The following is a 16889-nucleotide window of genomic DNA, read 5'->3' as shown; positions in this document are numbered from 1 at the left end:
GTGGGGGTGGGGGGTGCGGGGAGACGGTTGCTTTTGCTCTTTAACATTTATTTTTATTTATTTGTTTGACTCATGGGGTCTTAGATGTGGCATGCAGGACCTTCTGTCTTCTTTGCCGTATGTAGGATTTGTAGCTGCAGCATGCAAACTCTTAGTTGTGGCACGTGATCTCTATGTGATCTCTAGTTCCCTGACCAGGGATTGAACACGGATCTCCTGCATTAGGAATGTGGAGTCTCAGCCACTGCACCGCCAGGGAAGTCATTCGACAACACTGCCTTTGAGTCTTCACTTGAAATACCACCATAATCAGCCTGTATTCCATTCCAGCTCTTGGACTGTGCGTCTTCAGTGACCTCCTTACCCTTCCAGTTTCACCTTCTCTATCTTTGTGCATTTCTCTTTCTTCCCAGCTTAAGAACTTGGTCTCTTTCACCCTTAGCTTTTTTCCCTGCCCCTGACCACCACCCCCACCCCCTACCCCCGACCCCACTCCGCCCCCCAGCCTCACCATTAGAATCTACCTCCTTCTGCCAAACCCACACACCTGAAACTGTTCATTAAGTCAGGTGGAGAGAATCTGAAATCTTGTTGTCGTTCAGTCTCTAAGTCATGTCCCACTCTTTGCAACCCCAAGCAGCACGTCAGGCTTCTCTGTCCTTCACTATCTCCTTCTGATTTTAGCCTGTGTCTGAACACTTGACATTTTCCCTGGTGGTTCAGCAGTAAAGAATCCACCTTCAGTGTTGGAGAGGTGGGTTCAATCCCTGGGTTGGGAAGATTCCCTGGAAAAGGAAATGGAAACCCACTCCAGTATTCTCACCCAGAGAATTCCATGGACAGAGGAACCTGGAGGGTTACAGTCCATGGGGTTGCAAAGAGTCAGGCACAACTTAGCGGCTAAACAACAAAAACAAAATTCTTGAGACTTGATGTGGGAAAAGAAAGATTTGAGTGTGAAAAAGGAGGCTTATGGCAGTGAAAATAAAGTGAAAAGAGGCTCTTATCTGAGACTACTCTGGGGAGAAGATAGGAAAAGGACAGCAGTGGGCATCTCGGTCCTGCTTTCTAGAAACGTAGCCTGGAGGCAGCAGGATCTCAGGGAGAGACTATATGACCATATGGAATGACCTCTTGGCAGTCATTCCATTAACTGTCTTAGAGACTCCTGTAATGCCAGTTTGATATAAAAAAATTAGGTAAACGAGACCTAAAGAATCATGTGAACAAAGTAGTAAGCATTCCTCAGCAGGGGGACCTGGTGGGCCAGTGGTGAAGAATCAGACCTCCTTCTCATGCCTACCACACAAACACCTTGGCACTATGAGAGTAAAACCCTAGAACTGCTTTGTGTGGGGAGTAGCAGAAAGTCCAAGAAGGCCTGAGGTTAAATTTCCCATTAGCTCAGTAAGGATGGCACTTAAAATAGAAATTAATTTGTTTTTTTTTTTTTTTTTTAACAATTTATAGCATGAGCTTTGTTTCCTTAATAATTGAATTGAGAATTTGTTTTCCCAAAAGGAAATTTAGGGGACTGGATAACAAGTGGAAGAGAATTTGGGTCACTTTTATAAGAGTAATCCTTTTAGTGATAGTAAACTCCTTCTTGGTAGGTCCAACCTCAGCATAAGTACCAGCAAAGGAAAGGTGCCAGAATTAAAGGAGTTTAATCCAAGAAAGAAAGAAATTTTGAGGATCAGAGATTTGCTTCAAGTGATATAGTAACCAATGATGGACTTAACTTCCAGTCTGTAGCACTGATATCTTTCCTCTCCTTTCCTTTTGTCTGTCTATTCTTATGTCATTTCCTCTCCTACCCACATTTTGCCCTATCCTGAGTATGAAAGTCAGGTTATAATAACTTGCAATTTTGCGTATATTACTGGTCATATTTTATTTATGGTTCTCATTCAGAACATGACTCATTTTTCCCCATCAAGGAAATCAGACTTTATTTTGGCAATGTATATGCAAAAAACTTTGATATATGTAGAAACTTAATGTTGAATGTCCCGGGACATGATTCAGAGGCTGACTGGGGGAAGGCCTGAATCTCTGGCTGTAGGGGATTATTGTGGTTTGGCAATGAGAAGCTGGGAAAATTGGCTTCTGGAAGAGGGAGAACTTCACCTTTCTTTAGTGAAGGAAGTCGGTGAATATATCCAGTTGGTCTCCAGTGGAAGCGAAAGTGTCCTTTACCTGGACCTCTTTCTTTGGAGTGCCTAGGTGGTGGGCCACGGCCTTGGCGATGGTGGTCTTGGGGATCTTGCCTATGTGGTGGTGGGTCACAGGGTCCATGGTCATAGAAATCATGGTCATGGGGATGATGTCCATGAGGATGATGTCCATAGGGGTGATGTCCATGGGGGTGGTGTCCATGGGGATGGTGTCCATGGGGGTGGTGTCCATGGGGGTGGTGTCCATGGGGGTGGTGTCCATGGGGATGATGTCCATGGGGGTGGTGCTCATCAGAACTATGGTCATGAGGGGGCCTATGGTTCCCCTTGGTGCCAAAGGGAGGGTGAGGACATCTTAACCCTGGAGGGGGAAATGGTAGAGGAGCCCTTGCTTGAAATGGTGGACTGTCTGAGTGATTTTTGTGTTCTAGAGGAGGTGGGCATCTAAAGTTATATGACTCATGGGGATGACCATGATCTTTAGATCCACTGGGCTTAAATGGAGGCCTTCCAGCAGGAGAATGCTCATGCTCGCCAGAGTGGAAGGGACGGCCTAAATGATGTTGCACAGCACTGAAGTTTCTATGTTCCTGATGGTGGAAACAGAAGAGTGGATATCATCATGTAACACAAAAAGAAGCTAGATGTTTAATTTAATTTATGTCAATGGCATCTAGATTTTAGATTCCACAGCTTTTTTAAAAGTAGGATATCAAAAAAGGATTTCTCAAATTCTTATCTAGCCAACTCACATTCAAAATACAAAGAAACAAAATCAAAATACAAACAAAACTATCATTTATTACCATCATTATTTCACAATAGAAATATTTTATTTTAATAATCAAATAACATTTGATTATTTTAATATTTTTGTTATTTTCTGACTCTTGTCAGAGTCAGAAACTTAATCTCAGAGTAAAGGGTAGTCCTTTAGATGAAATAAACATTATATTGTGAAAACACTCATTATTATTCTTCCCATCTCAATATAAACTGATGAAATTATACTATAAAATGATCCTTATCTATAGATCAACCTTTGGAAAATTAGTGCCTTATAATTTATATTCTCAACGAGAGTCGAGGTTTTTGGTACAAACATCTCCTACTCCTAAAGGATGATCACTTATCTCTGTGTACTTCTCCTTGTTCAGATTTTAATTTTTAAGAAATCTGTGGAGCCATGTTCATGGTGACAAGGCTGCCCCCTCTACTTGGGGTGGTGCTGGTACATGGGCACTGGATTATGCTCAGGTTTTTTTTTTTTTTTTTCTGATATAAAAAACACTGTGAAGAATATCTTGGTATCGAATAAAAACTTTCTAGGACATATGTAAAATACTGTTTTGAGTCCTATTTCATACACCTTTATATAGTAGATTTTAGCATTTTTTTTAGGTTCTATGCCTAATATTGAAATTAAGTGTCAGCACTGGAGTCCTGACTACAAGAGCCACTTTCAATTCATTAGAGGTTGGTTGAATTAATCATGATTTTACTTTTCCAGCAAATCTTACCCTTCTCAATTCTTGGGGGGAAAAATCCATATTTTTTGTGTCATATCAGCAATTTGTACTGTCCCAATTGTACTTTCCCTGTTCTCTCTGTATTTCTCCTCCTTGTCATCCCTACTCCCTCATCCACCATCTCTCTTTCTCCTTCTTCTGTCTCTCTCTGTCTGTCCCTCTTACACACACACACACACACACAATACACACCAACAACCATAAGAACAATATATGCTGTGTGTGTGAAAATATCACCTATTTTGGCACTGATCATGACAAAGGCTACTTAAGCAACCCACCTTAAGGTTGAAGACTTCACAGTTTGTGACAATGTCTTTTGGGGTTTCCAAGTCAGAGGCTTCTACATCATAGAACAAATCTGCTCTGCAGAATCCAAAGATCTGTAAAGAAGCGATAAACCTGTTAGGGTGTGTGTTTTTGAATGTGTCTGTGCAGGTTGTAGGAAGGTATCCAGCTTTGTTGTGAACTCCCAGATATGTGGGAAAGGAAAAGAGGCTTTAGAAAAATCAGGGTTGTTGTTTAGTCATTAAGTCATGTCCTGAGGAGGGTAAGATACACCAGAAAATAAGGAGATCTTCATGCAGATACCTGAGTATCAAAGGATAAGTGACTAGGGGAACAAGCCCTTTGCTTGAGCATCAGGAAGACTGGATTCTAACCTCAGCTCGGTTGTGAACATCAGGCAGGACCCTTTGCTGAGCCTCAGTTACCTCTTTGTCAAATGGGGTCACTGTGAGGTGTAAATGAGATGACATGAGTGGCAGCACCCTTGGGTGTCAGTTCTTAACACAACCTAGTTATTTGTTTTAGTTTAATCCTAATGGGTTAAAAAAAAAAAATCCAGTGCTAAGTGTAGGTAAATAACATGTATAATTTTATAATATATGTGATACTCTCATGATTCACTTAACTGCTCTGTGCCTTAGTTTCCCCATCTGTAAATCAGGAATAAAAATAGTATCTACTTGGTAGGGCAGCAGTGAATTAATAAGGTAACATATGTAAAGCAGTTAGAAGGATGCCTGGCACATAGTAAGTGGTTTCTGAATGCTACCTAGCACTTTGCAGACACTGATTATACTCACATGAGAGTGTCTGGGAAAGTGGTGACTGGAACAGTTCCTCACAGAGAAGTCCAGGAAGTAACTGGTACCTTCCCCTCCTCTCTAGAACAAATTGGATCCAAGCAGTTTTAAGAATATAAAAAGTTAAAAAAAAAAAAAAGCTGTAGATGCTTACTTTCCAACATACTATAAAGTACTATGAGGATTCAAAATCTCCAATATGTACTATTTTTCTGATGGTCTCTGCCTTTAAAAAATCTATCACATGAGTGATAAGGTGATTACTATTTCATTGAAAGTTTCAACTAATACAGACATAATTAAGGGTAGTGTGAAAAATCAACCTTTGTGCCTCCCATTCTCAGAGGTACCACTATCATCCACTTGATGGATTTTTCCTTCAAGCCTTTTCCTAAATATGTTGCACGTATACACATATATCTAATTATTTAACATAAATGGGATCATAGTCTTAAATATTGTTCTGTAACCTACTTTTTCCATTAGCAATATATCTTGAAACTCTTTCCAGTGCATAAACATTCAAAATGTTGTTTTTAGTAATTGCAGCATATTCATTCCATTGTTTGCAGGCACCATAATCTATTTAACTGCATTTACAAAATGCATGACCGACATCAACTAGCTGCTGCGCAAGGCTAGCTTGGGTGGGAAGCACTGAGGTCCTTGGACTGGGAGGCAGAACTATCTCACTCCAGCCACACCACTAGGAGTGGTCAGAGGTGGGTGCTCTGAGTCTCTGTTTTCCATCATAATACAGGAGAGTAGGACCAGATGATTTTAATGACTCACATAAGTTTTATTATTCTCTTTTGTCTTTCCCTCTTCCTTGTTTGGGTTTTTCCTTTTCTCTGTTCAATATTCACACACATATATCCACAACTCCAAAAGCCAAAGAACTGAAGAAGGGAGGCTCAATTTAAAAGGCCTCAAATTAAAAGGTAGAGTGAGAGCAGCAAAGAGGCCCAGGGCTGCCAAGCTCACACCGGCTGCGCTGGACTCTGGGCCCTTGGTGCTAGCTAAACGCTAGAGGAGACTCACCGCTCTCATAGCCCTCTTCACTTTGTCCACTCTGAAAGGAGCAAAGTCACTGTTCTCCCTTTGGTACTTCTCCAGGGCTTTTTCAGCTTGTTTTCTGTACAGCTCAGTATCCTCAAAGAAATCGAAGAGCACTGGGCTGTCTATAGTATTGGTCAGTGCCGAAGAGACTGGAGAAAGAAATTGGCAGTTTTGTGGTTACTGAGTTGGAAACAGTAATGTCAATGTTGGGATTTGATACATGTAAGCGTAATGGCAAGAATAACAATAGCTTCCATTTTACAGATGGAAATTGAGGGTTGGAGAGGTAACTTGTTCAAGATCAAGTCAGTCAATCAGTGGCAGAGCTAATCTTAAACCCAGATCCTTCTAACACTCAAGTCTCTGTTGTGACCCCTATTCTTGACAACCCATCACTCATAAAGTGCTAATATTTTAATGAACTCTTCCCTGTCTCTGCCAAGGAGAGAGGCATTGTTAACACAAAATTTTGCCCAGAGAAGAGAAGATGCAGCTCAATCTTTCTTTATGGCAACTTTGTGTGGGAGTTGCTTGACTGTAGAATTTTTATATATTGAACCATGTTAAGATTAATTATTTTAAAAGAAATTCTGTGATAATTCTTTCTGAAAAGGTGAATTTAAAAGGTGTGTAATTTAGAGTCAGCACCAGTGGATTAGGGTCATGTCTTTGCCACACTTTGGCTCTGTTCCCCAGGCTGGGTCATTGAATCGCCTTGAGGTTTATTTTATATCTAAAATTGAAAGTATTGTAATCTTTACTTCATAGCCTTGTGAGATTAAACAAGTTAATATACGTATAACTGCTTTGTGAGCATATGTAACTTTCAGTCGTTGAAGTCAATACTTGAACGCTAAGTACTTTGCAAAGTGTACTACACAGGCTATCCATTTAATTCTGGGAAGAACCTGAAGGGATAATATTATTGTTATCCTCATTTTGCAGTGGAGGAAAGCTTGAAGAAGTAACTTGCCCTTAAAACCATACAACTAATAAGTGTTGAGGTTGGGGTTCAAACTCAAATTGGACCCCAGAGCCTATGTTCTCTACAATGATGTCATATTGCTGCTGCTGCTAAGTCGCTTCAGTTGTGTCCGACTCTGTGCAACCCCACAGATGGCAGCCCACGAGGCTCCCCCGTCCCTGGGATTCTCCAGGCAAGAACACTGGAGTGGGTTGCCATTTCCTTCTCCAATGCATGAAAGTGAGAAGTGAAAGTGAAGTCGCTCTGTCGTGTCCGACTCTTAGAGACCCCATGGACTGCAGCCTACCAGCTCCTCCGCCCATGGGATTTTCCAGGCAAGAGTACTGGAGTGGGGTGCCATCGCTTTCTCCATGATGTCATACAGCCTCTTGTGAATTTCTGTTTCTAGATGTTGAATTTCTATAAAAGAAGATGTGCCAGTAACAGGGAAAAATCTCTCTTTTCTTCTCAAGAGAGCAAGTAATAATTGTATCCACAAGGGCAGGAACCATTTCTGATACATACTTCATAGACATCTATGATGAATAACGTTTGATTGAATTTTGTATGAACCTAGAATTAATTAGCATTTTAACAGACAATCATACCAGAACTTGTGGTGCAGTTAAAGTCATTCACTCTAAGATCCTCAGGCCCAGCCAAAAGTGTTACAGCGATTACCTTACATTGTCCAATCACCTGTAAGAAAGAGATGTTTATGTTATTGCCTACTTCTTTCCTTAGGTTGACCCGAGGGAAAAAAAACGTGAGGCAGCATGCTCCTACTATCCATCTGAAATTATTGTGCTTCCTCTCACCAAACCCTCTCTCAAAAACATGTATTTTCTTAGCATAGTTCTGTAAGCTGGATATGCTACAAGCATCCAAAACCCTCATGAGAACCACAGAGAAAGTGTTGAAAGAGATCATGGCCATATCCCAAACATTTTCAAGGAAAAAAAAAGCTAAAACTGTTGGATATGTAGTCATCTTATTTTCTGGAACTGAAATCTTATATCTTTGCTCATTTATCTTTGCATCTTCCTCTGTGGCAGAGAACCTGGGCTCTGAGAACCCATGTGCAATGTGCAGGACAAGACTCAATTCCTTATGGTGACTGCAACTAATCCCTTTGGCCATTTCTGTTAGGGAAACCAGTATTCACAGTTACAGGTTCAGAGGTTCTTAGACATTAGGTGATTTGCCCAAGGTCTCACAGGTGGTCATGCTCTGACATGGGACCATAAGCCCCACTGACTTTTCTTGAACTGGTTTCCCAGTATGGCTCTCAAGAAAATATTACTTGAAGTCAACATAGTCCTTATAAGCCAAGAGGCAGAAGTTTTGCTCTTATTGTTTTACTGTGTAAGCTCAGGTGTGCAACCACCCTGGGCAAGATATTCCTGCTTCTTTCTATCTATTGATAAAAGTCAGGAATGCTAAGAGGAGAGGAATAGTACCCAGTTTACTTACTGTTTCAGATGGACGACGAGAAACATCCAGCTCACAGTCGTCCCAGTGCTTCCTGGACAGGACTGGACAGTCAGATTCTTTCACATCCAAGACTAAATAGTAGACAGCTATGGATTCCTGGGGAATTCCAAGAAAGCGATGGCTGGGTAGTATGTGGAAATCCAGAGTTTTCCAATAAAAATAAGCTCTTTATTTCTTAAAGGGAATTCCTGTCATTCTACTCCTCTTCAAGTCATTGCAGGTGCCCTACCTTTATATCATTTGATCTGTTTATTTGATAAAAAGCATCAGCAAGTTTTCAACTGGTCATAATATTGCTTCTGCCATGAATTTTAAAGAACAATCACAAAAAGGCAGTGTTGGTTTGGGTGGAAGTATTGAAGGTACAAGACTAGAATATAAGTGATGACAGCCATATTATGGCCTCCATTCTATATGCACATTTGTGTCCTCTCATCCAGTTCTATTCCTGAACTTGGGCTTCTTGTCTTTTTTTTAATAGATTGACTCTTTTTTTTTCCTTTGGCAACTTGTGGGATCCTTGTTCCCTGACCAGGGATCAAACCTGTTCCCCTTACAGTGGAGTCCTAACTCCTGGACTACAGTCCAGTCCTAACCACTGGACCATCAGGGGAATCCCAGATTTCTGGTCTTGATTTCAACTTGCCCAAAGCTCAATTCACTCTCTTCACTTACAAACTAGCTCTGTCCCTCTACCTCCTTTGTCTAATCAGAGATGCCATTATTTATTGCCTTAGTCTTTGGCTTAAGGAATGTCTCTCTTCCAAGATGATGGCTGTTCCAAAACCCACAGAGAACCTCTGGAACCCCTCTGCCTTTGCTCTGTTTCTGCATACCTTCCTTCCAGATTCCCTACATACAAAGGAGGTGGTATACCAGGAATTCTCCTAGAAGGCCATCATCCAAGCCATTTTGCTATTCAAATCCTGCTCATTCTTCAGGATGCAAATGAACCCTTCTCCCATCCATCATAATTGGTCTTCTATTTGACCCCTCCAGCATTTATTCCACTCACTTAGTCACCGGAGTATATCCCATCTTACCCAGTTCACCTATGTGTGTGTGTGAGCTGATGATTATTTCCTTTAGAACAAAGCCCATAGTTTATTATAATCTTTCTCTTATAGCACTTAACCATTGATTGGGCTCTGCATAAGTACTTATAAGTATTTAGAGGCTGATCAAGGACATAATGACTGTGCTTAGTGGCTTCAGTCATGTCCAACTCTTTGCGATCACATGGACTGTAGCCCAACAGGTTCCTCTATCCATGGGATTTTCCAGGCAAGAACACTGGAGTGGGTTGACATGCCCTCCTCCAGGGGATCTTCCCGACCCAGAGATCAAACCCACGCCTCCTATGTCTCCTGCATTGGCACGAGGGTTCTTTACCATCAGTGCCACCTGGGAAGTCCAGGACATACTAGTAACAAATACTAATTCAAAGCATAAGAGAACAGTTAGAGCAGCTCTGAGGGCTTCCCAGGTAGCACAGTGGTAAAGAATCTGCCTGCCAATACAGAAGACACAAGAGACACGGGTTCGATCCCTGGGTGGTGAAGATCCCCTGGAGGAGGAAATGGCAACCCACTCCAGTATTCTTGCTTGGGAAGTCCATGGACAGAGGGGCCTGGCGAGCCACAGTCCATGGGGTTGCAAAGAGTCAGACATGACTGAACACAATACAGCACAGAGCAGCCCAGAAATGAAACCAACAACCCTGACCAAAGCCAATCCACGGTGCAAAGTGGCAGGCTTAGGAGCTAGCATCTCCTTTGGCCCTGGTCCATCACCTCCCCACTCAGCTCTGCCGTGGGAGGCTCCTCACCACTTTGTCCAAGTGGGCATCAGCGACCCGCAGCAACTGGAAAAGGTAGCCATCCCACCGTCCTTTATTGATCAGGTCCAGAGCTCTCACAGCCACAGGCTCAACAGCATCGCAGCCTGTGGAATTCACAGCACAAGAACACTGCTGTGTGATCAGAAGGATGGACAGCAATGCTGCAGTGAGTACCTTCATTTTGTTAAAATGTGAAAAGCATCCCTTGCTCTGGGATACCACGGCAGAGAAGTTTATACAAATTTTCTAAAACACACACACAACTGATTAAGCCAGATTTTATACATTTTTGTTATGTAACTGGGGATGTTCACCTTGACCCCTCGTTCAAATATCTGTCAACATTCTGTAAATGATTAGTGGGTCCTGGGGACAGAAAGTTGAAACATGCCATGTTTATAAACATTCCTCGTTTTGAGGCTAATGCCCTCAAAACCACGTGTCCCAATGTGGGGAAGACAGTGAGATGTTTTATAGTAATTGTTCAGAGACGGTGTGATCAGCTTGTGGTCATTCTTCTAATGGGTTTGAGGTGTGGTAAGTAGGAGTCAGCATTATCAACCTTCAGGCCTGACAGGTCTGGGGTCTGTGTGTTTGGAGGCAGCATACCATCATTAATTGTTAACTTCTCCCACCTGAAGGGGATATCAGTATCTGCAAAACAGCTTAAAGATACTGTTGTATGTAATGGTTGAAGAGGAAACAGGACCTAGGTCCAAGGCTACTCTTGACTGTTGCTCCTGGTCTTGAACCCCTGTGCATGCTAAGTCACTTCAGTCATGTCGGACTCTTTGTGATCCCACGGACTATAGCCTGCCAGGCTCCCCTGTCCATGGGATTCTCTAGGCAAGAATACTGGAGTGGGTTCCCATTTCCTTCTCCAGGGTATCTTCCCCACCCAGTGATCAAATCCGCATCTCTCTCTTGCATCTCCTGCATTGGCAAGCAGATTCTTTACCACTAACACCACCTGGGAATCCCCTCTCTTTTCAGATTAACAACTGCTTGAATTGAAAGTCAGGGAAGGTCATGGAGGTTTCATGAAGAACATGAAGGCTATTCCCTGTAATCAAAGAAATAGGGGACACAGAAAAACTGTGTGCCCAGGAGCCCCACAGGGTCCTGCTCAATATGACTTGGGAAAAAGTTGGGAGCACACTCATGTCATTCCAGTTCTTTGTGACCCTTGAAGTATGCTAAAGAGAATTAGTTCATGTGGAAGAGGAAGGTGCTGAAGGTAGCAGTCAAGTCATTCGATGCCCTTCCCAGAGATAGGGTTAGAGGGCATATACCATTGGATGAGGGACCCAGCACTGGGGGATAGGGCTGAGATTAAGCTAATCCCCCATCTGCACCCCTCCTGAAAAAACAGTATAAGTGCACAGATCCCTCATACCAGTAGAGCCCAGCAGCAGCAGAAACGATGAGAAGTCAGCCCAGGTTGCCTCTCCACTACCAGTGACTTACAGCACCTGCCTTCCTCCCCAGTCTCCTTGCAGTGTCAGAGTCTATAGCCATGGTTCTCAGCCTTGAATTCATATTGGAGTCACCTGGAGTCGGACACGACTGAGCGACTTCACTTTCACTCTTCACTTTCATGCGTTGGAGAAGGAAATGGCAATCCACTCCAGTGTTCTTGCCTTGAGAATCCCAGGGACAGGGAAGCCTGGTTGGGCTGCTGTCTACGGGGTCGCACAGAGTCGGACACGACTGAAGTGACTTAGCAGTAGCAGCAGAAGAGCTTTTCAAAATCCTTATGTCCAGGCCCCCCCCAGAGCAATTAAACCAGGGGCTTTCAATATGGACCCAGGTGTTGGTAGTTTTCCCAATGTGCAGTCAAGGCAGAGAATCGGTTGAGCTTTGGACACAACCCCAGGGAACGGAAAGAATTTGAAGAGAGAAGCCGTGGGGAAGGTGTATGGAATGAGACCTCACTTCCCAGAGTCGTAGTCTGATATAGTGAGTGTTAAAAGGGAAAGAAATCTGTTATGAATTATATTTGAGATTGTACCTTTAATATTAGTAACACTAGCTTTTAAATATCCAAACCGGACAGCTTCAGTATAATTTAGAATGACAGGAATACTATGGAATCTGGCCACAGTGTTACTCAGCGGCTCCAACCCAGGGAGGAAGGGGAAGGTCATTGATTAGAACACAACCGTATTACGTTTCAATGGAGAACAGGTTGAGCTCCTTAATTAGGCTTTTCTAGTATTGCTACACTGGCCACACCCAATATTGAGTGCCCTGGGTGAGTCAAATGCTGGTGGAGGGAAAGAGATTGGAACTCTGAGGGGATGGAAGAGGGCGCTGACAGTGAGAATCAGCTTTTCCTGAACACTCTTGTAGAGGGACTGATGCTGAAGCTGAAACTCCAATACTTTGGCCACCTGATGAGAAGAACTGACTCATTTGAAGAGACTCTGATGCTGGGAAAGATTTGTCACGCGAGTGTATGTTCCTCAGTTCTTTGTCTCATCACAACAAAGATTTGGAGCGACAGACATTAAAGCCCTTGGCGCGTCACAGCTCTTGGGTCTTGGACAAACCACATTATAGCTCTTAGGCAATCAGTGTTACAGCTCTATTTTATTTAGAAGATAGCAGGAGAATCCATCCTTGAAGCATGAGGGCATGCCAACCCAAAGACTCGAAGAAAAGAGAGTGGAGGAGTGCACGGGGGAGGGGAAGGGAGGGAGAGAGGGAGAGAGGGAGAAAGAGCACAGGCACTAGGGAGAGAAAGAGAGGGAGAAGGCGCTTTGGCTCCTCCTTTTATGTTTTTTCCTCCACCTGGGCCTGCCCTATGCAAATTGGGCTTAGCCAGGAGTGCTGTTTGTTCTACCTGAAGTCTTCACTCTGGTCCTTGGACCTTCCTTTGACCTTCCTTTGTTCTATTTTCGCTGGCTTTTCCCTTCCTTGTCTTTTAGCCACCGACATTTTGGACTCCTTTTCCCCATTCTACCTACCTAACAGATTGAAGGCAGGAGGAGAAGGGGATGACAGAGGATAAGATGGTCGGATGGCATCATCAACTCAATGGGCATGAGTTTGAGTAAACTCCAGGAGTTGGTGATGGACAGGGAGGCCTGGCATACTGCAGTCCATGGGGTCACAAAGAGTCGGACACGACTGAGTGACTGAACTGAATTAAACTGTTGTGTTAAGACCTAGGGGTAGTCATGAGAACCATGCATTCTCTTCTTGCTTTATTTTTTGGCCATGCATGTGGTGTATGGGCTGTTAGTTCCCTGACCAGAGATTGAAATCATGCTCCCTGCATTCGAAGCACAGAGTCCCAACCACCAGACCACCAGGGAAGTCCCTTCCCCCTGCTTTATCGAACCTTAAAGACAAATAGGGTACTAGCGATGTGTTACATTTCTTGCTAGACCCTGACTGAAATAGGGTCAAAGACACCAACTGATACCCCGACTGAGTCATTTTTCCATCTTAAAGGAGGCAAATAAGGGTAATAGTGTGTGAATGTTGTCTATTGCTCTTAAGCAAATTATACCAAGGCATATGAACCTCTTCTGGGAAACAGCTCCCAGGAGGGAGGAGAATTCCCTGTCGTATGAGTTTGCTAGGGCTTCCAGAACAAAGTACCACAGACTGGGTGGCTTAAATAATAGAAGTAATTCTTTCATAATTCTAGAGACTAAGAAGTCCAAGATCAAGGTGTCAGAGGACTGGTTTCTTCTGAGGCCTCCTTGGCTTGTATGGCCATCTTCTCTCTGTCCCCACATGTTCTTCCCTCTGTACGTGTCTGTATGCTAAATCTCCTCTTCTTATAAGGACACATACTGAATTAGGGCCCACCCTAATGACTTCATTTTTAACCTAATTACCTCTTTAAAGACCTTACTTCCAAATACAGTCACGTTCTGAGAAACTGGGGATTAGGACTTCAGTATATGAATTTTATGGGGACACAATGCATCCCATAGCACCTGTCCAATTTAAAAAGATGCGTGTGTGTGTATATATATGTGTGTATATGTGCAACTACATATATTTGTGTGTGTATATGTGTATAATATATATGTATAAACACATTCATTATTATACAGTTTTTTAAATTAAAAAATTGGGAGTAAATGTTATCTAGTTCCTTAATTTCTGCTCTGGGAAAAAATTTTTAAAGGAGTCAGAAAGTTCCCCAACTTGAAACAACGTTTTGTTCTCCCCAGGCTTAACCACAGGCTACAGGCAAATGTCATTTCCATCTACCCCATCACTAAATTTATCAAGTTCTAGGGCTTGAAGACTATTCAGACATGTGAGAAAAAAAAATCCACCTTCAACTGGAAGGTTTTGCAGACAATATCTGACCAATACTTGGTGTTGAAATGATTGTGGGATAAAGGAGGAGTGAAGTTCTGATGAATCCCAGTCTCTTGATATCCTTTAATTTTCATATTATTTGATCAAAAGAATCACACTATGCTTTTGTAAAAAATTAACAGAAATCTCAATTACATAGAGTTGGGAAACCAGAAGGGGGAGCACTCATGCCCTGTGATGGGGCAGAGCCTAACAAACAAGAAGAGAGACTTTTGTCCTGGCAACAGCTCAGCCAATGGAAAGCCACGGACTCTGTTTACTATAGCTCTCTCAACTTTCTTTTCCTCTTTATAAAAGTTTTCCTTCTCTTGCTGTCTGGGGAATTCTCTGCTGCTTTCTGAATTTACAAATCCTAAATTGCAATTTTCTGCTGATCCCAAATAAATCCATCTTCGCTGGAGAGATAGCTGGCAGTGTATTTGTTTCAGGCCAACAGTTTGGTGGCCTGTACAAGGCCCAGATGCCGAGCAGCTCCAGGGTTGGTGAGCAAACAGGTGTGGTATCCACAGTTGAACCAATTGTTACTCATGGCTTTTCCTGCCCAGGAGTTTGAAGGTATAGCTTTCTCCCAGATTTGAGCTTATACCTTCTTTGCTTTGTTCAGTTCAGTCGCTCAGTTGTGTCTTACTCTCTGCGACCCCATGGACTGCAGCATACCAGGTCTCCCTGTCCGTCACCAACTCCCAGAGTTTACCCAAACTCATGTCCATTGAGTCAGTGATGCCATCCAACCATCTTATCCTCTGCCATCCCTTTCTCCTCCTGCCTTCAATCTTTTCCAGCATCAGGGTGTTTTCCAATGAGTCAGTTCTTCACATCAGGTGGCCAAAGTATTGGAGTTTTAGCTTCAACATCAGTCCTTCCAATGAACACTCAAGACTGATCTCCTTTAGGATGGACTGGTTGGATCTCCTTGCAGTCCAAAGCTCCAGGCTTTATTCGGCATCTGTTTAAAGGTTTCCCCTTTCTGGTTAAGGCCTTGTTCTGCATGTGAAGTTGGCACTTCTGCCTAACTTGAGGTCAGGCTGTTTCACTGAACCTGGCTAGGCTTCACCTATTCCCTTTGGAACAAAGGCTGCTTCAACAAAGGATACCTGAAGCTGGGTATCCTTTGACTCATTACTCAGGGAACAGGGGATTTTTTTCTGAATCAGTGCGGAGTTTTTCAGCCTTTAGCATACTCCTTTGGAAGCACTGTCTTCTGGATGTTGGGTTTAAAAAGCCTTCAGTCTGGATCCTTCAGACTTTCAAGGTGTCTCAGTGGTAAAGAATCTGCTTGCCAATGCAAAAAGATGCAGGAGATGCGGTTTGATTCCTGCATGGGGAAGACCCCCTGCAGGAAGAAATGGCAACCCACTCCAATATTCTTGCCTGGAAAATTCCATGGCCAGAGGAGCCTGGCGGACTACCATCCATAGGGTCACAAAGAGTCAGACACGACCAAGCATACACACACACACACACACACACACACACACACAGATACACATACTGGATCCTTTAGGACCAAGCTATCTCCTTAAGACTGGCTGGGATCGGCCTGCTAGCTGTTTGAGCTATAAGATATTTGAGTTGTTTGAAATTGTTCTTTACTGTAGAGAAAAAACTCTAAGAAATGTGATCCCAGTTATATAAGTATTTTTCAAAGTGCCCCCCATTACAGAGACTCCTGCTGATTTTATGTCTAAACATCTTCCTCATATTCATTTCTAGCTAAGTAAATGGACTTGACCAAGGCAATTTAGAATACCAGTGGTAATTGTGGGGGACTTTTGAAAGTCACAAATTCAATTTCCTTAAAATCAAACTGGACTACAAGAGGTCAAAAATTTCCAGAACTGAGTGGCATGCTAATTTCACTCATTTTGAGACTTCTCAACTGTTATCAGGAGTCTGAAATTGTCTCTATAAAAGATTAACTGGAAAGATGGCGGAGGAGTAGGACGGGGAGAGCACTTTCTCCCCCACAAGTTCATCAAAAGAGCATTTGAACGTCGAGTAAATTCCACAAAGCAACTTCTGAATGCCGGCAGAGGACATCAGGCACCCAGAAAAGCAATCCAACTCTTCGAAAGGAGGTAGGAAAAAATATAAAAGACAAAAAAAGAGACAAAAGAGGGAGGGACGGAGTTCTGTCCCGGGAAGGGAGTCTTAAAAAGAGAGAAGTTTCCAAACACCAGGAAACCTTCTCACTGCCGAATCTGTGCCGAGCTTTGGAAGCACAGAGGGCAACATAACAGGAAGAAAAAATAAATAAACAATTAAAACTCGAAGATTGCGAGTCCTACGGTAACTCCCCCAGCGGAGAAGCAGCGCAGACGCCTGCACGCGCCATTAGCAAGCGGGGGCTGGGCAGGGAGGCGCAGCGCGGGCTGCATCGCTTAGAGTAAG

At 43.1% G+C, this 16889-nt stretch overlaps 1 protein-coding gene across 1 annotated transcript; it reads right to left on the bottom strand.

Moving 5' to 3' along the window:
• Positions 1–1868: 1868 nt before the first annotated feature.
• HRG (histidine-rich glycoprotein) lies at positions 1869–10417 on the bottom strand. Its single transcript, XM_010853897.1, has 7 exons — positions 10140–10417; positions 8291–8407; positions 7426–7516; positions 5836–6002; positions 4795–4875; positions 3988–4089; positions 1869–2767 (listed from the first exon to the last, which is right to left on the bottom strand). The coding sequence occupies exons 1-7, from the start codon at positions 10329–10331 to the stop codon at positions 1952–1954; spliced, it is 1566 nt and encodes a 521-aa protein (XP_010852199.1). The 5' UTR covers positions 10332–10417; the 3' UTR covers positions 1869–1951.
• Between the last annotated feature and the right edge of the window lie 6472 nt (positions 10418–16889).

This window comes from Bison bison, unplaced genomic scaffold, assembly GCF_000754665.1.
Source record: "Bison bison bison isolate TAMUID 2011002044 unplaced genomic scaffold, Bison_UMD1.0 scf7180017864333, whole genome shotgun sequence".
Taxonomy (NCBI): domain Eukaryota; kingdom Metazoa; phylum Chordata; class Mammalia; order Artiodactyla; family Bovidae; genus Bison; species Bison bison.
This window is presented reverse-complemented; position numbering and strand designations above follow the sequence as displayed.

Coding starts and splice junctions, on each gene's coding strand:
- HRG (XM_010853897.1), bottom strand. CDS start 10,331: ATGAAGGTACTCACTGCAGCATTGCTGTCCATCCTTCTGATCACACAG. Junction 8,408..10,139: donor ATGCCCACTTGGACAAAGTG/GTGAGGAGCCTC, acceptor GGAATTCCCCAG/GAATCCATAGCTGTCTACTA. Junction 2,768..3,987: donor GTGAAGTCTTCAACCTTAAG/GTGGGTTGCTTA, acceptor TTCCACCATCAG/GAACATAGAAACTTCAGTGC.